Genomic DNA, 21,685 nt, shown 5'->3' on the forward strand with positions numbered 1-21,685 from the left:
CAATGGTGTTTTGGGATGCCAAAGGGGTGTTGTTGGTTGAATTCATGGAACGTGGTACGACCATTAATCAAGACGTGTACTGTGAAACAATAAAAAAGTTACGACGGGCTATACAGAACAAACGCCGTGGTATGCTGACTTCCGGTATCGTTTTTTTGCACGATAACGCCCGTCCTCACTCTGCTCGCAGAACAACGGCCCTTCTTGAGTCCTTCAAGTGGGACGTTATCAACCATCCACCTTACAGCCCAGACCTGGCGCCAAGTGATTATCACCTCTTCATGCATTTGAAGAAATGGCTCGGGTCACAGCGGTTTGATGATGAAGAGCTCAAAGATGCGGTCACAGGCTGGCTCCAGGCACAAGCGGGTGATTTTTATGCAGAAGGAATTTCAAAGCTTGTGAAGAGATACGATAAGTGCCTCAATCGCTATGGAGACTATGTAGAAAAATAGTGCAAAGATGTAGTTGTAAGATGTATATATTAAAATATTTTTAATTAACTTGGTGTATTTTTTTAAATCAACCGGAGGTTACTTTCTGAACGGCCCTCGTACTATATCAATATTTATTGAACAATGTGTGTCTAGTTCCCGTACGTCTTTCAATGTTTGCACAGTCGCGTTCTGAAACCCCGAAGGTACGAGTGTCATTTGAAAAGTTCTACACACCTTATGACAGCTTCCCAACACTTTGGGAACTTCTGTATTTCGAGTAGGGCACCTTCATTGTTGAGCTGTCTGATTAATCGGGTCATGTCACTGGAAGCTTCATCAGTTGCATCAAAACGTTATTCCTTCAGCTTCGGAAATAAATCGAAGTCTGGCGGGCTCATATCGGAACTACATGGTGTCAAGTATTTCCTATCCAAATTTGTCGAGCATTTGTGTCACTGGTAGGGCAATAGGCGGTCTTGCATTATCGTGCAAAATGACACCAGCTCCGAGCATGTCAGATCTTCTTTGACGAATTTTCGGGTGGAAAACATTATGCAGAAACAGCTTGTAGTACGGGCCTGTTACAGACGTCACCTTGGGCACTCTATTTGCGAATATGAGCCCATTCATGTCCTACGTAAAGATAGTCATCAGTGTCATCTTTAATTTTTGGTGACAATTTTTTCCGGGTGAGGGGAACCGGAACTTTTCCCTTGTGACGTCTGTGACTTCAGGTCTCCGCCAAAACATGGTATTCAGGTTTCGTCAAGTCGACAATACTTTTCAGAAGCTATTCTACCAATTCTTTTGCCACCTGCTTTCCATTCTTCACTCAGGTGATGCGGAACCTCTCTGGCAGCAACTTTTCTCATCTTTAACTTTTCAGTTAGATTCTCTAAGATGAAGTGAGAGACATTCTGGCTTCATATGCAATTTACTCACAACGTTTTCGTCTATCTCCTCTCAGAATCTCATTAATAAGAACTTGAAAGATGTAGTCTGTTGCAGTTGATGTGCTTCCACTTCTTGTGTTGTCCTCAGTGCTTACCCGACCTTCATGAAAACGGGCAGACCATCGTGATAATATCCACTACGATATTCCCACAAACCTCTTCCAATGTGTTACAAATTTCCGTTACTGTTCTTTCCACGTAGGAATTCGATTCTGATGTAGGAACGCTGGTCACTACGTATAATCCGAGTTGACTCGGTTTCAGCTTCCATTTTGAAACTGAATTACGATACAGCTACGTGAACCAGCGAAACACATATACGACCGTCGCGCTTAAGTCTCAGTCACAACTTACAACAATTTCAACTTGATCGAGTGGCTGTAACGGTCGGGGATGCCCAGTGTGCAAGACTTTTGAAATGACCCTCGTACTTACGAATAACACTGTAAATGTAGATTTAGCTGGCAACTTCCAACCACGGTTCAAGGAGTCATAAATAATGAAAAAGAGTAGCTCCCTTTCCGGAATAAAATGGTTGCAGCGAGACGTTAGTTTAGCATCGGTTTTATTGACGGGAAATTAGCGTGGCGTGTCACTCGGCGGGCGTGGCCACGACCTCCTCGGCGACCTCCAGCGCCGCAGCCTCCGTCTCTTCGGCGTGATGCTCCTCGGCTGGCGGGGCCTCCCCTTCGCCGCCCTCAGCCGGCGCCGCCTCCTCCAGGTCGTCCCCGGGCCGCGGCTGCGCCAGGATCTCGTTCTCGGGCTCCAGCTCAGCCAGCTTGCCTCGCAGCAGGTCGTTCTCCTCGCGCAAGTTATGCAGGGCCGCCACACTTTCCTGTGCGCATTTTTATTTATTTAACGATTACTGGCAGTGGTCAAATTGGCTCTCTTCAGCTATATGATTGCATAATTTGGTAAAAGTCTACATCAGGGCCAGGGGCCGGTCTTTTGTGTTTGTGCAGCAATGTTGTCAGCAGTTTCCACAAAGTATGTGCTGCAAATAGTCTACACGGGTTTGCCGCCGGATGAAGTTGTGAAAATTCCACAATATTTCCTCGGAGCAACTGTCCGACAACTTCAGGAGGTTGAACCTTGCTGGTGGCAAGGTACGACTGACGGTATCTGCACGTCGACGTCCCTGTATATACACTGCCATTAAAATTTCTACACCACGAAGATGACGTGCTACAGACGCGAATTTTAACCGACAGGAAGAAGATGCTGTGATATGCAAATTATTAGCTTTTCAGAGCATTCACACAAGGTTGGCGCCGGTGGCGACACCTTCAATGTGCTGACATGAGGAAAGTTTCCAACCGATTTCTCATACACAAACAGCAGTTGACCGGCGTTGCCTGGTGAAACGTTGTTGTGATGCCTCGTGTAAGGAGGAATAAAACGTACCATTACGTTTCCGACTTTGATAATGGTCGGATTCTAGCCTATCGCGATTACGGTTTATCGTATCGCGACATTGCTGCTCGCATTGCTCGAGATCCAATGACTGTAAGCAGAATATGGAATCGGTGGATTCAGGAGGGTAATACGGAACGCCGTTCTGGATCCCAACGGCCACGCATCACTAGCAGTCGAGATGACAGGCATCTTATCCGCACGGCAGTAACGGATCGGACAGCCACGTCTCGATCCCTGGGGACGTTTGCAAGACAACAACCATCTGCACGAACAGTTCGACGTCGTTTGCAGCAGCATGGACTATGAGCTCTGAGACCATGGCTGCGGTTACCCTTGACGCTGCGTCACAGACAGGAGCGCCTGCGATGGTGTACTCAACGACGAACCTGGCATAACGTCGTCTTTTCGGATGAATCCAGGTTCTGTTTACAGCATCATGATGGTCGCCTCCGTGTTTGGCGTCATCGCGGTGAACGCACATGGGAAGCGTGTATTCGTCATCGCCATAGTGGCGTATCACCCGGCGTGATGGTATGGGGTGCCATTGGTTACACGTCTCGGTCACCTCTTGTTCGCATTGACGGCACTTTGAACAGTGGACGTTACATTTCAGATGTGTTACGACCCGTGGCTCTACCCTTCAGGAGGATAATGCACGACCGCATGTTGCAGGTCCTGTACGGGCCTTTCTGGATACAGAAAATGTTCGACTGCTGCCCTGGCCAGCACCTTCTCCAGATCTCTCACCAATTGAAAATGTCTGGTCAATGGTGGCCGAGCAACTGGCTCATCACAGTACACCAATCACTACTCTTGATGAACTGTGGTATCGTGTTGAAGCTGCATGGGCAGCTGTACCTGTACACGCCATCCAAGCTCTGTTTGACTCAATGCCCAGGCGTATCAAGGCCGTTATTACAGCCAGAGGTGGTTGTTCTGGGTACTGATTTCTCAGGATCTATGCACCCAAATTGCGTGAAAAATTAGTCACATGTCAGTTCTAATATAAAATATTTGTCCAATGAATACCCGTTTATCATCTGCATTTCTTCTTGGTGTAGCAATTTTAATGGCCAGTAGTGTAGAACACGCACGCGAAGAATGTTACATGTACAGGGGCGTCGACGTGCAGATACCGTCAGTCGTACCTAGCCACCAGCAAGGTTCAACGTCCTGAAGTTGTCGGACAGTTGCTCCGAGGAAATATTGTGGAATTTGCACAACGTCATCTGGCGGCCAACCCGTGTAGACTATTTGCAACATATCCGCTGTGAAAGCTTGAAGAGTCACAAAAGTGGATGTGTTAGTTGCTCTATCTACACAGCCAATGAGAGAGAACTGGGCAGAGAACACGTTTGCAAGCAAGAGAGGAAGGAACAATGTCACTTTCTCACTTTAATATTGATGCGAAATCCGTTGAGTATATGGGATGAAAAAATAGCTGTGCAGTAAGGTCCCAGCCTACCCTCAAAATCTTATATTGTGGCATATTCGAAAGGAACAGTCAAATGTTTGTGACAACAAAGATTATATATATTCTAAGGTAAAAAATAAATCAATAAACAGACGCATCACGAACGAATTATGGAACTGTCCGAATGGAATGGAAATCGGTAGATTTGATGCAGATGTATAGACAAATAAGTGATTATAATTTCAGAAAATTTGGATGATTTATCCAATTAAAGAGCTTCACAAACTGAACAAGTCAACAACTCGTTGACCCACCCCTGGCTCTAATGCAAGAAGTTTTTAGGCTTGATACTGATTGATAAGAGTTGTTGGATGTCCTCATGAGAAAATCATGCCAAATTCTGTCCAATTGGCGCTTTAGATCGTCAGAATCCCAAACCAGTTGAAGGCCCCCCGCCCCCCCCCCCCCATGACGCTCTAAACGTTCTCAATTGCGGAGAGATCATTCGACCTTGGAAGCGAAGGTTGGCTTTGGTACGCTTGATGACAAGCGGTAGAAACCCTCGCTGTGTGCGGGTGAGCACTGTCTTGCTGAAGTGTAAGGGGCTACTATCACCGACGTACTGCTGTTCTGTAAGGCTGCCACGAATAACAACCGACGGGATCCTGCTATGAAAAGGAATGGCATCCAGACCATCACTCCCGGTTGTCGGGCTGTATGGCAGGTGACAAGTCATGTGGTATCCCAACTCTCCACGGCATCTTCACACACGTCTTTACTTTGGCTCAGTTCGAAGCGGGTTTCAATTCTACTGCAGTTAATGAGATTCCAGGTCCCGATGACTAGTGATGATGTTTTTGAAGACGTCCCAGACAGCAATGGGATACCAACCTGAATATTGCCCGCCATGCTGCCCGCCAGCATGCCCTCTTTAGTTATCATATGCGGCACCTTCACAGCACAACGGTACATCGACGATATTCCACGCCCCGTTTCGTTGCCCTTAATGGCAAGCCATCCTGAGCTTACATTTCAGCAAGATAACGCCCGTCCACACGCGGCAAGAGTTTCTACTGCTTGCCATCATGCTTTACAAACTCTGCCTTGGCCAGCTAGGTTGCTAGATCTCTCCCCAATTGAGAACGTTTGGAGCATTATCGGCACGGCCCCCCCAACCCTCTCCGGATTTTGACGATCTAACGCGCAGTTGGACAGAATTTAGCACGATTTTCTCAGGAGGACATCTAACAACTCTATCAGTCAATGCCAAGCCGAAAAACTTCCTGCGTAAGAGCGAGAGGTGGACCAACTCGTTATTGACTTGCTCAGTTTGTGAAGCTTTTTCATTGAATAAATGATCCACTACTTTTGAAAATGTAATCGTTTGTTTGTCCACACACGTACTTCACGTCTACAGATTTTCGCCCCATTCGGATAACTGTTTCTTGGTGCGACGTTTTTGTTTTGTTTTGGAGTGTATTTCATTACTGCTCGTAGAAATACAGTGCCTCTTTTCGTGTCTCTCGCTGGTTATGGAAAACTCGCTACACGAAACTGGTGCATTGCAAATGAATGAGCTGTAGAGAAACACTATTGTGACTGTCACTGGCTTCAATCTAGACTTCAGTCCACACTTTTTATGCTTAATATAACATGATTCAAGACATTACAACAGTTAATGATAATTATGACTAAATGATGATGAGATGTGCACTGGAGAGGATGTTATAAGGAAAAGTATGTGGGATTTCTGTATGGAAAGCATCCGAAGGATATGAATGGAATGACAGTTGGGCAAGAAAATTTTTGTCGCAGCCTTCATTTGGGATGGGCTCGTTAGGGTATGTCATGGTTGGCAGGATGAGGAGATTTCATGGATGGGCTCAGGTTTTTGGAGGACGGACTATTGAAATCCCGCTGGGAAACACGTGGAGTATTTAGAGATGGAGGGAAGCTGGGGCATGTTAATAGCGGCGCGGCAGCAGATCAGGGCTATCAAGACTGTGGGGAGACTATTGAGTGTTGAGGCTCACGTTTACCAGATGTGAAGGAGAGACACGAAAGTTCCAGATGTTTGCAAAGATGTGGCAAATTTGTGAGCTTGTACAGCATGTTGATGTGAGAAGGTAGATGGGCATATGAAAGTGAGGTAGCGTGTGTATAGTTCAAGAATATGGAGTGACCGATAAAACTTGGCTGGAGAACAAGTCCATGCTGTACTTGAATAGGTCGGTATAGAATGGATGAATGTTTTGTATGTGTAGATGATAGGTGTAGGATTTACTCTCCATATTCTGTCGGTTAGTAATTTTGTGGGGCTAGTTGGGAAGGCATACACGTTAGATTTTGATTGAGTGGTAGTCCGAGGCATTTGAGTGTTTTAGTAAGGTGGGTTGGCCAGCTATGGGTTGTCAGATAAAAGCCTCTGTGATGGAATTCATGAATGGTTTTTCATATAATTATTCCCTTTGTTTTTGCAAGCTAGATGGGAAGGTACCAGTGGTCACATCAGAAGGTAAAGTTTTTGAGAGAAGTTCAGAGGAATGGCTGGGTATGATGGATAGGATGGATTACAAGGAAGGTAGTGTCATCAAGATATTGAAATAGCTACACAGTAGGGGATGGTTATGAGAGGACAGGTGTGTATCGGAGATAAAGGAGCAGTGATAGGGCGGACCCTTGGCGCATGCCTGAATGTAGATGGAAAATTCGGTGATGATGTGTGTTGTTGATTGTTATATAAGATGGAGAGTTAGTAGGAATGGAAGCCTATGCTTGCTTTGACGCTACGTTCATACACTCATATATGTTTGATGCTTTACGTTTTGGCGATTCAGGTAAAATATTCAGATCATCTTTAAGAACATTAAGTCATCTCTTTATGCATGGGTCCATAACTGTTATGCATTTTTGAATGACGACTTTTTGTAAGTGACTTCTTTTAGAAAAAGTAGCGCTTCATTTCATTCAATAAGTTTTATTCATTACACTTAATTTTATTCCTTACACTTTTTGTTCCTTCTACTTTATTTCATTGGCTAATTTCGTCTACATCACACAAAATATTACAATGTACTTGTAACACATCATGATCTACATAGCAGTGTAGAAGAACTACACAATGGGTCTCTATCAAAAATCCTGCGCACACAACTATCAAAGGTGTAAAGTATTGCATAGAATTTATAGTACACTGCACTTTATTCCTCCAACACAAAAAACTTCACATTTGAGATAGTTATTCCAATACTTACCATGGTTGTGCTGAACACTTATTAGGGACACCACACTATTTTTTGGATAATAAGTAGACCTAGGGTTTTGGGGTGGAATAATGTGAAGAACAATATGCAAAAAAGTGTGATGATTTATGTGAAAGTGTGCCAGTTTCAAACGTGAAAATAAATAATATGTACGACAGTTTGCAGATCAGCTGTGACATCACTTACGCGCCTTCAGAACGGTAAGTGTATCACTGTGTGCCTAAATTCTTTTGCGTCACGGTGTTCTCTCCACACTCCAACACAATGACAGAGTGATCTGTGCCACACACTATATGCATGTGAACTGTCACTGATAAAATGTGATCAATAACTCCAAACAATGGATGATCCTAACAACTGATATGATCCTTGTAAGAAGTATATAATGATTCAGTTTAGAGAAATAAGGATGAAGGAATCCTTCCTTCTTTCTGATTTGTTATTCGTAGTTAAATATTTTACACAATTGGAGATCACTCTTTTCAGTTGGCAGGCAAATCTGGTGCATAATAATCTTGTTTCACTTCCTCTTCCGTTTGCTTAACCACTAGATATTCTTTCTCATGCACAAGGTTGATGATTTCACATTGCAGGCATGTCATATCCCTCTCTCCCTTTTCCATCGTAAAACTTAAAAAGAATTCCATCTTTCATTAAAAAGTTTTCATAAGGTTGGGCTTTTCTACATGTTTTGTCCCAGAAGCAGATCACTGTTTGATAGTGCAGGAATGCTCTTTCAAGACTAAAACCCGCCTTGGTATCCTTGAAGTCTTTCCTATCCGTAATCTTTTCGGATGCATTACAGTCTGTTACAAGTTTGAAATATATTCCTAGAAAATACAAGCATATTTCTTTAAGGCATTAACTGAAGATAAACTTCAAACTCATAACTACTATATTTGTCTTCGTGAAGTGTTTCTTACTCATATACGAGACTGGGTGGAACTTACCATTTAGAGATATTGGTAACAACGTGGCACCAAAGCCCTCTCTGCTTGACTCTGTGTGTAATTCAGTTTCCCATTCTGGGTTGTTGATTTTTACAACTACATCCACTGAAAGGATATCTTTGAGCGTCTTAAATGCTCACCTCTGCTCCTTGAATCTTATACTCTCGATTATTTCTCAGAAAATCATTCAGAGGTTTGGCAGTTGTAGCGTAATTTGAGATAAACTTGGAAAATATCCTATTAGTCCTAGAAAAAATTGTATTGCTGCATAAGATTTCGTTGCTGGAAAGTTATGAACAGCTATCGTCTTCTCAGAGGGAGGTCGGATTTATTCACACTGTATAGCATACCCAAGAAACGAACAGCTCTCTTCAAGAACTGCGATTTTGCTAAATTAGTATTCTGCTGCAGTTTTTAATACTAAACTAATCTGTTGAAATGCCTCATCATCACTCTTGGTTCATATAATAATATCGCCCATGTAAATAGATGCAATGTTCTCTCGAGTCAACGAAAAAAAACCTTCTTCTGTTGAACGCTAGTACACTGTAGGCGAATTTGAGAATTCGAATGAAACTTTCCTGAAATGCAACTTCTCCGAGTGTGTCGCAAACGATGTATGTTTTCGGTTTTTCTTTTCAACATCAGCGTGAAAAAAAAATTGTTGAGGTCTAGCGTGTAAAGCACACAGGTGTCTTGTAGTTTATTTAAAAGATCTTCATTGGGGGGCAACGGGTAACGACTTTTCACTGTAATTTTGTTTCGTCTTCTGTAGTCTCTACAGACGCAATGTTGTCCATTTCTTTTTACAACTACAACTTGGGTAACATATTCAGATGAACATGGTTCTGTTATTCCTTGATCAAGTCACACCTGGATTTAATTGTCAACAGTTTCTTTCACTCCTGGTGACGATGTTCTTGATTTACTATAGGTTGGTTGCTCTTCTTTCACAATAATCTTCACTGAGACATCAATGGACCTTGTCTTTGTTGGAGTGTAATTAGTCACTAAATCTTCGATAGGTTCCTCTGTTTCATCACTAACGGAGCTTTCAGTATCTGATTCTGATTTTTCAGCTGTATGAATACAGAAAAGATGAGCTTCTCGTTCTGGCTTCCTAACAGTAACTCTGTCCTTGTTTACTAAAACGTCAGTTGGTATAGAAGATTGTTCACAACTTCCATTTTTTAATTCATATACCTCTAGAAACCAAATAATTATCTGTTTCAAATCTCTGATTTGGTAACCTCAATCAAAATGGGAAGGCTAACATGGTTAGGACATGTTCAGCGGATGACAGATGATGGATGATGGAGAGGGTTGTATGGGCGCACGACGGCAAGGTCATCAGCGCCCGCTCAGTAACATATTGAGACGGGTGTTAAGAAAATACCCAGTAAGATAAAACAGAACGTAAAACACATGTAACAAGGTTGGAAAGATATGTGCCTACCCACACCGAAACGTGGGACGAAGCATGCCGTCAGTAGTAAAACATGGACAACACAAGAAGAAAGTGGTAGAGCGAGCTAAAGCAATATAGCAGATGGAAGTGGCTGGCTGACCTCAAGGAAAAACGGGAGGAGCCAGCCAATTTGCAATACACTAAAACTTCCAGCCTAAAAGTTCAGGCCAAAGTCCAGACACATCACAAAACTTTGAAAACCTAGACACACACGTCTCATCATTAGCTAAAACACAGGGCAGATCCCCATCAACTTGTGCTTCTGCCCTTGCATCACGGTATAAAATGCAGTCTGTTAAAACGTGCCGGACAGAGATGTGCACACCAGAAGCATCACAAAACGGGGGATCCTCCCGCCATAATAGGAAGCTATGTGTGAGAGGACAGTGCCCGATCCGAAGACGCGTGAGGGTCACTTTCTCCCGCCTGAGAAACCGGCAGGAGGAACGCCATGGCCGAGTTGTTGACTTCACCAACCGCAATTTATTGGCCGTCACCGCCAGCCATTCTTCCTCCCACAACTCCATGCACTTCTTGTGGAGTGCAGAAATGACACACTGCAAGGGAATAGGACACTGGACCATGTCCTGCTCTCTGCAGGCCTCCTTAGCAGCCCGATCAGCCTGTCGATTACCCTATATTCCTACATGACCAGGCACCCCGCCGTTGGAGCAAGTACAGTTGGTCATATATCAGCTGGACCATCTCCTCAGTTGGGTACAGATTCTGCAATGACTGAAGGCACTAAGAGAATCGGAGCAGAGGAGAAATCGATTGCCCCGAACACGATTCACCAGCTCCAGTGCCTTCAGGATCGCGTGAAGCTCCGCTGCGAAAGCGGAATATTCATCAGGGAGGCGAATCCAGGTAACATGATCAGGGAACATAGCGGATGGCAGAAGAAAGGCTTCCTAAGAAGATGATGATGGGACTTCCTGGTGGTAGAAGAAGGAAAGGAAGACCGCGTGTGAGATGGCTGGAAGATGTGGAATCCGACCTGAGAGTGGAGGGAGTGAGGAGGTGCAGGCGTGCTGAACACCGAGACGATCGGAAATCTGCGAGTGAGGAGGCCAAGGTCCACAGAGGACCGTAGTGCCATGGAGTAAGTAAGTAATCTTCACACCATCAATTTCAACAATACCTACAACATACTCGCGTCGAGAAACGAAATTTTTCCCAAATCCTGTCAATACTGCCCCTGTATCTTACGAATGTGGAGCATTGATGATCTGGGAAATATTTTGTCTTAATATATTAAGTTGACCGCCATAGTCAGTAAGCATCTTCGCCTCTCATTTACTTATTCGGAATGCACTCGAGGTCTACGGGTAGTGTCACTGATTAGTTATCGAAACGTCCTCCGTCCCATGCTCGAACCCTGCCACGGCTTAAATTTTGAATAAAAATCGTTAGCAATGGCGTGGCGAAAGACTTTTGGCATAAGATGTCACTCTCGTTCTGCCAACAGCCTTATCAAAGGGGGCAAAGGAGTGGGGAAAGGCTCAGGCCACTCTCTTGTCCTTGGGGTGGGAAACTGCCCCGACAAGGCGGAAGAATCAGCAATGATCAATGGCATAAGGATACAGAAGGCTCTGGAAACCACTGCATTAAAGACACACAATATTTATCCACAGGGCATGTTGCCTGCAACTGAAAAAAGTGTCAGGATGATCTATCCATCGGCAAAAGATTTTGGACTAATTCCCAACTCAGATCTCTCGTAGGGGCTCCAAGAGGGGAGGTAGCCATGAGAAAAAGACTGAATAACCAGTAAAATGACGCTGTTTTACGGGTCGAGGCGTGGAATATCAGATGTTTGAGCATGGCGGGGAAGCTAGAACATCTGGAAATGGAAATGCTCCTGACTCAATCTAGATAAGGGGGGGGGGGTCATGAAATTAAATGGAAAGAAGACAAGGATTTCTAGTCAGGCGAGTGAGCTGTAACAACAACAACAGCAGAAAATGGTATGACGGGAGTAGGATTCGTTATAGGAAGGTAGGGCAGAGAGTGAGCTACTGCGAACGGTTCAGTAATAGGTTTTCATCATCAGTATCGGCAGCAAATCAATACCGACAACAATAGTACAGATATATATGTCGACGTCGCAAGCAGAACACGAATCAATAAAGGAAGTACATGAAGATACTGAACAGGTAATTCAGTAGGCCTACGTAACGGGAGATGAAATTCTGATAAGTCATGGGTGAGTGGAATGCAGTTGTAGGGAAAGGCGCAGAAGAAAGGGTTACAGGGTAATATATATTGGTTGTTTGATTTGGGGGAGGGGAACAAACAGCAAGGTCATCAGTCCCATCGGATTAGGGAAGGATGGAGAGGGAAATCGGCCGTGCCCTGTCAAAGAACCATCCCGGCATTTGCCTGAAGCGATTTAGGGAAATCACGGATAATCTAAACCAGGATGGTTGGACGCGGGTATGAACCGTCGTCCTCCCGAATGCGAGTCCATTGTGCTAACCACTGCAGTTAGACAACATCATGGTTATGCAGAGATTCCGAAATCAGATATTGGACTTCTTTTTTTTGTTTTTGGTTTAGGGCGCAAAACTGCTATGGTCATTAGCGCCCGGTCCGTGACTTACGAAACAGTAAAAAACCGAAAATGGAAACCAGCACCAATGGGAACGAAAGTCATAAAATTGGAGAAACTAAAAGCAGAAGGAAGGCTTAAAAATCCACTACAGAAAGGGGTTGGTTGTCCCTAAAAAAAGCTTCAAATGACTGACGTAATTTCACTGGCACTAATAAACTCGAGAATGCGATCGGCTGAACGCGTGTCATCTGCTAAAATCGACGATATATCAGGCGACAGCTGTAGACGGGAGCGTAACGGATTAAAATAGGGGCAACTCAATTAAAAGGTGTCTTACCGTCCACAGCTGAGAGCAGTGGGGACAGAGTGGGGGAGGATCGCCGCTTAAAAGATGTCGATGGCTAAAAAGACAGTGCCCTATCCGGAGTCTAGTTAAAATTACCTCCTCCCGACGACGCGTTCGGGAGGAAGAGGTCCAAGCACAAGGAAGAGCTTTCACGTCCCGCAATTTATTATGGGGAAGTGTCGACCAATGTGCGTGCCATAAAAGAACAACACGACGACATAAAACGCTCCGTAGATCGGCGAAGGGAATCGATTGAATAGCTGGCCGAAGAAGAGAGACTGCAGCCTTGGCTGCTATATCGGCCGCCTCATTTCCACAGATACCAACGTGTCCCGGGAGCCAGAGGAACGCCACCGAGACGCCCCCCAGGTGGAGAAAGCGCAGACTGTCCTGAATCCGGTGGACCAGAGGGTGCACAGGGTAAAGAGCTTGGAGACTGAGGAGAGAGCTGAGAGAATCTGAGCAGATAACGTACTGTATCCGCTGATGGCGGCGGATGTAGTGGACAGCCTGGAGAACAGCGTAAAGCTCCGCAGTATAAACCGAACACTGGTAGGGAAGCCGAAAGTGATTTGGGGTGTCGCCAACAATATAGGCACTCCCTACACCTAACGATGTTTTCGAGCCATCGGTGTAAAGAAATGTGGCTTCCTTCATTTGTGCACATAGAGCAGCAAATGCCCGACGATAAACAAGTGAAGGGGTACCATCCTTGGGAAATCGACAAAGGTCACGGAGCAGGCAGTTCCGGGGACGGAGCCAAGGCGGTGCTGTACCCCAAGTTGTCAAGAAGGTTTTAGGAAAGCGGAAGGAAAGAGAATTGAGCAGTTGACGGAAGCGGACTCCCGGTGGTAGTAGGGAGGAGGGGCGGCCTGCATACCCTACATCAAAGGAGGCGTCGAAAAAAATGTCATGGGCTGGATTAGCAGGCATGGAAGACAGATGGCTAGCATAACGACTCAGAAGGACTGCTCGCCGATTGGACAGCGGAGGTTCAGCAGTCTCAGCATAAAGGCTTTCCACAGGGCTGGTGTAGAAAGCTCCAGACACTAAACGTAATCCACGGTGGTGGATAGAGTCTAGACGCCGAAGAATAGACGGCCGAGCAGAGGAGTAGACTATGCTTCCATAGTCCAATTTTGAGCGCACTAAGGCGCGATAGAGGCGGAGAAGGACCACTCAGTCCGCTCCCCAGGAGGTACCATTCAGGACACGGAGGGTGTTGAGGGATCGCAGACAGCGAGCCGAAAGATAGGAAACGTGGGAGGACCAGCACAGTTTTCTGTCAAACATAAGACCCAAGAATTTAGCGACGTCTGAAAACGGAAGGTTGACAGGTCCTAGATGTAAGGAGGGTGGAAGAAACTCCTTACGTCGCCAAAAACTAACACAAACGGTCTTACTGGGAGAAAAACGGAAACCGGTTTCGATGCTCCAAGAGTGGAGGCGATCGAGACATCCTTGAAGACGTCGTTCAAGAAGGCTGGTCCGTTGAGAGCTGTAGTAGATCGCAAAATCGTCCACAAAGAGGGAGCCCGAGACATCAGGAAGGAGACAATCAATAATTGGATTTATGGCAATGGCAAACAGTACAACACTCAGCACGGAGCCCTGGGGTACCCCGTTTTCTTGGGAGAAAGTACGGGAGAGAGTAGTGTTCACCCGCACCCTAAATGTGCGCTCTGCCATAAATTCGCGAAGAAAAAGGGGCAGCCTACCTCGAAAGCCCCAAGAGAACAGTGTGCGGAGGATGCCTGTCCTCCAACAGGTATCGTATGCTCTCTCCAGATCAAAAAATATTGCTACTGTTTGGCGTTTCCGGAGAAAATTGTTCATGATATAAGTGGAGAGAGCAACAAGATGGTCAACTGCAGATCGATGCTTTCGGAATCCGCATTGGGCAGGTGTTAAAAGACTGCGGGATTCCAGCCACCAAGCTAAACTGTAATTCACCATACGCTCCAAAACCTTACATACACTACTCGTGAGAGAAATGGGGCGATAGCTAGATGGGAGATGTTTGTCCTTTCCAGGTTTCGGAACAGGAAAGACGATAGCTTCCCGCCATCGTCTGGGAAAAGTACTGTCGGTCCAAATTCGATTATAAAGGCGAAGGAGGTAACGCAGACTATGGGTTGATAAATGCAGCAACATTTGGACGTAGATACCATCCGGTCCTGGGGCGGAGGAGCGAGAAGAAGAGAGTTCATGTTGGAGTTCCCGCTTGGAGAAAACAGTATTGTAGCTTTCGCGATTTTGAGAGGAGAAAGCAAGATGTCGCACTTCCGCTGCACGTTTCTTCGGGAGAAACGCTGGCGGGTAATTTGAAGAGCTCGAAATCTCAGCAAAGTGCTCACCCAATGAGCTCGAAATCTCAGCAAAGTGCTGACCCAATGAGTTAGAAATTGCGACGGCGTCCACTAATGTATCATGCGCGATAGCGAGCCCAGAGACCGGGGAGAAACTAGGCCTGAGAACCGTCGAAGCCGACTCCAAACTTCCGAGGAGGGAGTGAAGGTGTTAAATGAGCTAGTAAAGAATTTCCAGCTTGCCTTCTTGCTATCGCGGATGACACGACGGCATCGCGCACGGAACTGCTTATAGCGAATACAGTTGGCCAAAGTAGGATGGTGGCGGAAAACGTGAAGAGCACGTCGCCGCTCACGTATTGCGTCACGGCATGCCTCGTTCCACCAAGGAACTGGGGGGGGCGCCGGGGCAATTCGGAGGTGCGTGGTATTGAACGTTCCGCAGCTGTAAGAATAACGTTGGTAATATGTGTGACCTCATCGCCGACGCTGGGAAAGTGACGGTCATCGAATGTCGCTAGAGACGAAAAAAATGTCCAATCGGCTTGGGCAAACTTCCAGCGTCGCGGGCGCATATATGGCAGTTGAGGCTGCAGTCTAAGGACACATGGAAAGTGGTCACTCGAGTGTGTATCATCAAGGGCGAACCATTCGAAGCGCCGAGCTAGCGGAACAGTACCGACCGCAAGGTCCAAATGAGATAAATTTGTCGTGGAGGCAGACAAAAATGTAGGGACCCCAGTGTTGAGGCAAACTAGATCCGCTTGGTGGAAGACGTCTAGCAATAGTGAGCCACGTGGACAAGGATGTGGAGATCCCCAAAGCGGGTGGTGGGCGTTGAAGTCCCCAACCAGCAAATAGGGGGGGTGGAAGCTGACCAAGAAGATGAAGGAGATCAGCTCGTGCCATTGGTGTGGACGATGGAATGTATACAGTATAAAGAGAGAACGTGTATCCAGAAAGGGAAAGACGGACGGCGACAGCTTGGAAGGAAGTGTTTAAGTGGATTGGGTGATAATGGAGAGTATCATGGAGAAGAATCATGAGTCCTCCATGGGCTGGAGTGCCTTCAACAGAGGGAGATCATATCGGACGGACTGAAAATGCGGGAGAACAAAGCGGTCATGGGGACGCAGCTTTGTTTCCTGAAGACAGAAGATGACCGGCGAGTAGGATCGTAAGAGGATCGACAATTCATCCCGATTGGCTCGAATGCCGCGGATATTCCAGTAGATAATGGACATAGGGTGAACAGAAAATGGAGGAATGTGACCAAGGTTGCTGTCAACTCAGCGACTGCTCAGAGCTTGCGACCGACAGCATGGAATGGCATTCAGCCGAAGGCAGAAGATCCTGATCCATAGGTTGTTCAGGAGCAGCTCCTGCCACCAGCGATAAGCTGGTTGATCGGCCGCCAGCAGTGCGCCTCGGCGACACAGAAGACGGCCGAGGGCGATTTCCGCCAGGTGGTGCTGTAGATGGGACACGCCTTGGCGGAGAAGGAGATGAACTGGGTTTCTTAGTAGCCTTCTTGGAAATATGATGTTTAGATGAAGGAGGAACCGATGGTTGTGAAGTTGGGGTACGTAAAATATCTTCACGAGTATGCTCTTTTTTCGAAGTCTTGGTGTCTGACTTTTGGGCTCGAGATTTAGCAGAACCCGATGAAGGGTGAACCATAGAGTGGGCAGGCGAAAGTGGGGAGGTTGAACGGGCGATCTTTGCGCTGGCCGATCTGATGACTGTGGCACTAAAAAGGTGAGGTCACAAGTCTGCGTGGCCGCCTCCTTTGTTGGCTGAGGAGAAGCAAGGACAGTGCTGTATTTTCCTGTCTGAGGCACGGTGGGCTGTCGACTGGCGAATAATTTTCGAGCAGCAAAGGTCGACACCTTTTCCTTCACTCTGATTTCCTGGATGAGCTTTTCGTCCTTAAAAACGGGGCAATCTCGAGAGGAAGCAGCGTGGTCACCCATACAGTTGATGCAGCGAGGGGATGGAGGTGGACAAGCACCCTCATGGGCATCCTTGCCACACGTAACACATTTGGCCGGATTGTTGGAACAGGAGTGGCTGGTGTGATTGAACCGCTGACACCGATAGCAACGCATAGGGTTTGGGACGTAAGGGCGAACAGAAATTATCTCATAGCCTGCTTTGATTTTCGATGGGAGTTGAACTTTGTCAAATGTCAAGAAGACAGTGCAGGTTGGAATGATGTTCGTGTCAACCCTTTTCATAACTCTATGAACAGCCGTTACGCCCTGGTCAGACAGGTAGTGCTGAATTTCTTCGTCAGACAATCAATCGAGGGAGCGTGTATAAACGACTCCACACGAGGAATTTAAAGTGCGGTGCGCTTCAACCTGGACAGGGAAGGTGTGGAGCAGTGAAGTACGCAGCAATTTTTGTGCCTGGAGAGCACTGACTGTTTCTAACAACAAGGTGCCATTCTGTAATCTGGAACAAGACTTTACAGGACCTGCAATTGCGTCGACACCTTTCTGAATAATGAAAGGGTTGACCGTGGAGAAGTCGTGACCTTCGTCAGACCGAGAAACAACAAGGAACTGTGGCAACGATGGAAGAACTGTCTGTGGCTGAGACTCAGTGAACTTACGCTTGTGAGCAGACATAGTGGAAGTTGAGGAAACCATTGCGGAAGAATCCGCCATGATTACCGGCGTCTCCGATGGCGCGCTCCTCCCTTGTGGGGGCCCTCTCTGAGGGCACTCCCGCCTTAGGTAATTGTTCACACCTCAGGTCACACCTCCCGACAAACGGACAGAGGGACCAATCGGCACTTTCGGAAGGTATCAGCTCGGGTAATCACCCCTCCCTGGGCCTGGCCGTTACCAGGGGGTACGTAGGTGTCCTACCTGTCTCCCCGGGGTGGGGAATTACGCGTTACCCCGTCACCGGCTACGCACAAAAATGCGTGGGTCGGCCTTCAGACACGCACAGGGAGGAAAAAAGAAAGGGAAAGGAAAGAAGAGGGGTCTCAAACGCCGCAGCGGAGAAAAGGGTAAAGAGAAGAGGTAAGGAAAAGAGAAGGACAAAGGAAGGATGAAGACATACAAGCAGAGAAGGTGAAGAATGCGGTACATTGACGAGCGTCCGTGTCTGGACGTAGGCACAAACCATACTCGCAGAGGGGGAGAAAGGGAAGGAAAGAGCTGGAGGTGAGGGGAGGAGGGGCGAAGATGGGGGAGAGGGAAGGATGTGGAAAAGGAAGGTATGCAGCCCGGAAAGGAAGGAGGGCCACATTAGCTCGGGGTCCCGTGCTCGCTACGCACGTATCCACAAAAGAGTTGTGGACCCCCTGGGGGTAGATATTGGACTGTAAGGCGTACCCAGGAGCAGATATAGATACAGATCACAATTTAGTAATGATGGAGAGTAGTCTGAAGTTTAAGAGACTGGTCACGGAACTCATGGTGCAAAGAAGTGGGGTTCGGAAAAACTAAGGAATGAAGAGATATGCTTGAAGTTCTCTGAAGCTTTATGTACTGGGATACTGAACAGCTCAGTAGGTAGTTCGGTTGAAGACGAATGGGCATTTCTAAAAAGGGCAATCGCAGAAGCTGGAAACAAAAACATAGGTACAAGGAAGGTAACTGCGAGGAAACTATGGGTAACAGAAGAAATACTTCCGTTGCTAGACAGAAGAAGGAAGTACATAAAGGTTCAAGAGAATTCAGGAATGCATAGGCACAAGTCACTTAGGAACGAAATAAATAGGAAATGAAGGGACGCGAAAGTGAAAAGGACGTATGAAAAATGTGAAGAAATCGAAATGATTGTCGGAAGAAATGACTTAACGTGTGGAAAAGTCAGAAAAACCTTCAGTGAAATCAAAAGCGAGGGCGGTAACATTAAAAGTGCAATGAGATATTCCACTGTAAGATGCAGAGGTAAGAGCAGATAGATCGAAAGAGTTCATTGACGGCCTGTATGAGAGGGAGGACTGGTCTAATGACATGACAGAAAAAGAAACAGGAGTTAGCAGGGGAGAGACGGTGGATCCATAGGGTATCCGGTACTAGAATCAGAATTTAAAAGAAGTTTTAAAGGTTTAAGATCAAGTAAGACAGAAGGGATACAGAACATTCATTCCTTCGGATTTTCTAAATTCTTTGGGGGCGGGGAGGGGGGGGGGAAGAAGTAGCAAGAAAACGACTATTCACGTTGGTGTATAGAATGTACTACACCGCTGACACGCCATCAGACTTTCGAAAGACAATCATCGACAATATTCCGAAGATTAAAAGAGCCGAAAAGCGCAATAACTATCGCACAATGAACTTAACAGCTCATGCATCCAGGTTGCCGACAAGTATAATAATACAGAAGAATGGAAAAGAAAATTGAGGATCAGGTAGATGATGATCAGTTTGAATTCAGGAAAGGTAAAGATACCAGAGAGGCAGTTCTGACGCGGTTGACAACGGTAGACTGAATAAAATGAAGACACATTCATAGGATTTGTCAACCTGGGAAAGTATTCGATAGTGTAGAATGGTACAAGATGTTCGAGATTCGGAGAAAAATAGGGTAAGTTGCAGAGAATGATCGGTAATATGTAGTACGTACAAAAATCAAGAGGGAACTATAAGAGTGAGGACCAAACCGAAAGTGGAAGACTGAATTGGAAAGGGTGTCAGACAAGGATGTATTCTTTCACTCCTACTGTTCAATCTATACAACGAAAAACAATGACAGAATTAAAAGAATGGTTCAAGAGTGGGATTAATACTGGAGGAGAAAGGATATCAATGATAAGATTCGCTGATTACATTGCTACTCTGACTTAAAGTGAACAAGGATTGCAGAAACTGTAGAATAAAATGAACAGTCTAATGAGTACTGAACATGGTTTGATAGTAAATCGAAGAAAGACGAAAGTATTGAGAAGCAGCGGAAATGAGACCAGTGAGAAACTTAACATCAGATTTGGTGATCAGCAATTAAATGTTACGATCGCAGTCTCAATTGAATGACATTCGACAACGAGCGAAGTATCGGAAATATACCCTGCTAACGGCTGTGGGTCTGGAAATAGAACTATCTGTACCATTCTTATGATTTGACATACTCTTCCCTTTGCAGTCACAGTATTCCCAGTCAAATTCATACCTTCCTATGCACATGTCTGAACACAAACACACATACTTTATAAGCCTGATGCTCAAGGCGAACCTATGACGCACTCCAACTACTAAGCATAATACTTTGTCAATAACTGATCGCTGGCGACGCGAAATAATACCGACCGAAAACCAACGATGGGTGGACATGTCTCATAAGTTTTTCTTGCGAGTGCTACCAACGTGTCTTAGAAAGAGCAGTTTAATTGTCTTACAAGTCGCGAGATGTTAAAAAACCCATTCCCGACAATTGCTATATGTTACTGTCACAAGGAGTCTTGGTTCTACATGTGTACACAAGTATCTATGTTAAAAGTTATATCAACTTCATAAATCCACGTATGGAATTACGTACAAATCATGTGGTTTTTCCAGACAAAAACCGAGATGGTGATCACAGGAGTGTATATTATCAAACCAGCAGTCTGGTTACACGTAGCCCACAATGCAACCTCGTAGTAAAATCGCAGAATTTTTAAAGTGGTTCATCTAAAGAGTGTGGTATGAAACCGGTATTAGCAACCCCCCTCACCCTGCCATTACTAGATATTTCTCCAGTATTTGTAATGCATTCTGTCTTGATGCAATGTCAAAGGGTTGGTGATACATCCACTGGGGTATAGGAAATTTTTGATTGAGAAGGACCACAAACAGTAGATGGAATGATGATTGAGGTCATAAGAAATGTACATTAGGTTTTCAGATATTTAATGCCACACTAGCTGCTAGAAATGCTGTCTGGGATTCGGAATCAAGTACCTCCATTCAATTACATTGAAAGGTCTCTGTTGGATTCCTTTCATGTTTAATTTCTCAAATTTGTTGTCTTTTACGGCATAAATTCCTCGTCTAAATCTACTGTGGCGTTTCTGACTATCTGGGAGGAGACTGAGTAGTGGAACGTGTTACTTTTACACGTAAACAAGAACGATCTGTCACACTACTACACTTTAAAGCACAGTTTATATGTAATTCTTATATGTAATTCATGTCACACAGTCTCATACGGAACCTACATCCGCTTTCTGTTATATACTGTATATGATAAGATACTGTCATCCCCCTTCCCTTCTGTGTGAGAGGATGAATGATCAAATGTGTTTGTAGTGCATGCTTGAGGGTAGCAGACAAGGCTGTCTGCTAGAGAACAGTAGGACCAACGTCGGAACAGGTAGCTACGGTTCCTAAAAGCAGAGAGGTTTCTATTCTTAGTATGGTCCGGTCCGTCCCTTGTCATGTTGGTATAGGAAGCTGCCCCTCTGGCCCCTTCCGTTTTGTCTTTGTGAGCCACCCTCAGGGAAGCACGCTCGGTGGCAGTCCAGTTGGGGAGTTGCAGTCTGGTAGTAGGCAGTTGCAGTCTAGCGGTGGCGAGCGTCTGAAATGGTAAGATCTCCGGCTAAGCGCGTGTCTGTTAAGTCCATAGGACAATGG

At 45.7% G+C, this 21,685-nt stretch overlaps 1 protein-coding gene across 1 annotated transcript in view; it reads right to left on the bottom strand.

The window, feature by feature from the left end:
- Nucleotides 1-1,982: 1,982 nt before the first annotated feature.
- The window catches only part of LOC126260349 (c-Myc-binding protein-like), a 58,216-nt gene continuing 38,513 nt past the window's right edge, over nucleotides 1,983-21,685 (bottom strand). The window contains exon 2 of the mRNA XM_049957674.1: nucleotides 1,983-2,225. Coding sequence (XP_049813631.1) covers nucleotides 1,983-2,225 — 243 coding nt within the window. The remainder of the gene's footprint in view (nucleotides 2,226-21,685) is intronic.

Source organism: Schistocerca nitens, chromosome 5 (genome assembly GCF_023898315.1).
Source record: "Schistocerca nitens isolate TAMUIC-IGC-003100 chromosome 5, iqSchNite1.1, whole genome shotgun sequence".
Taxonomy (NCBI): domain Eukaryota; kingdom Metazoa; phylum Arthropoda; class Insecta; order Orthoptera; family Acrididae; genus Schistocerca; species Schistocerca nitens.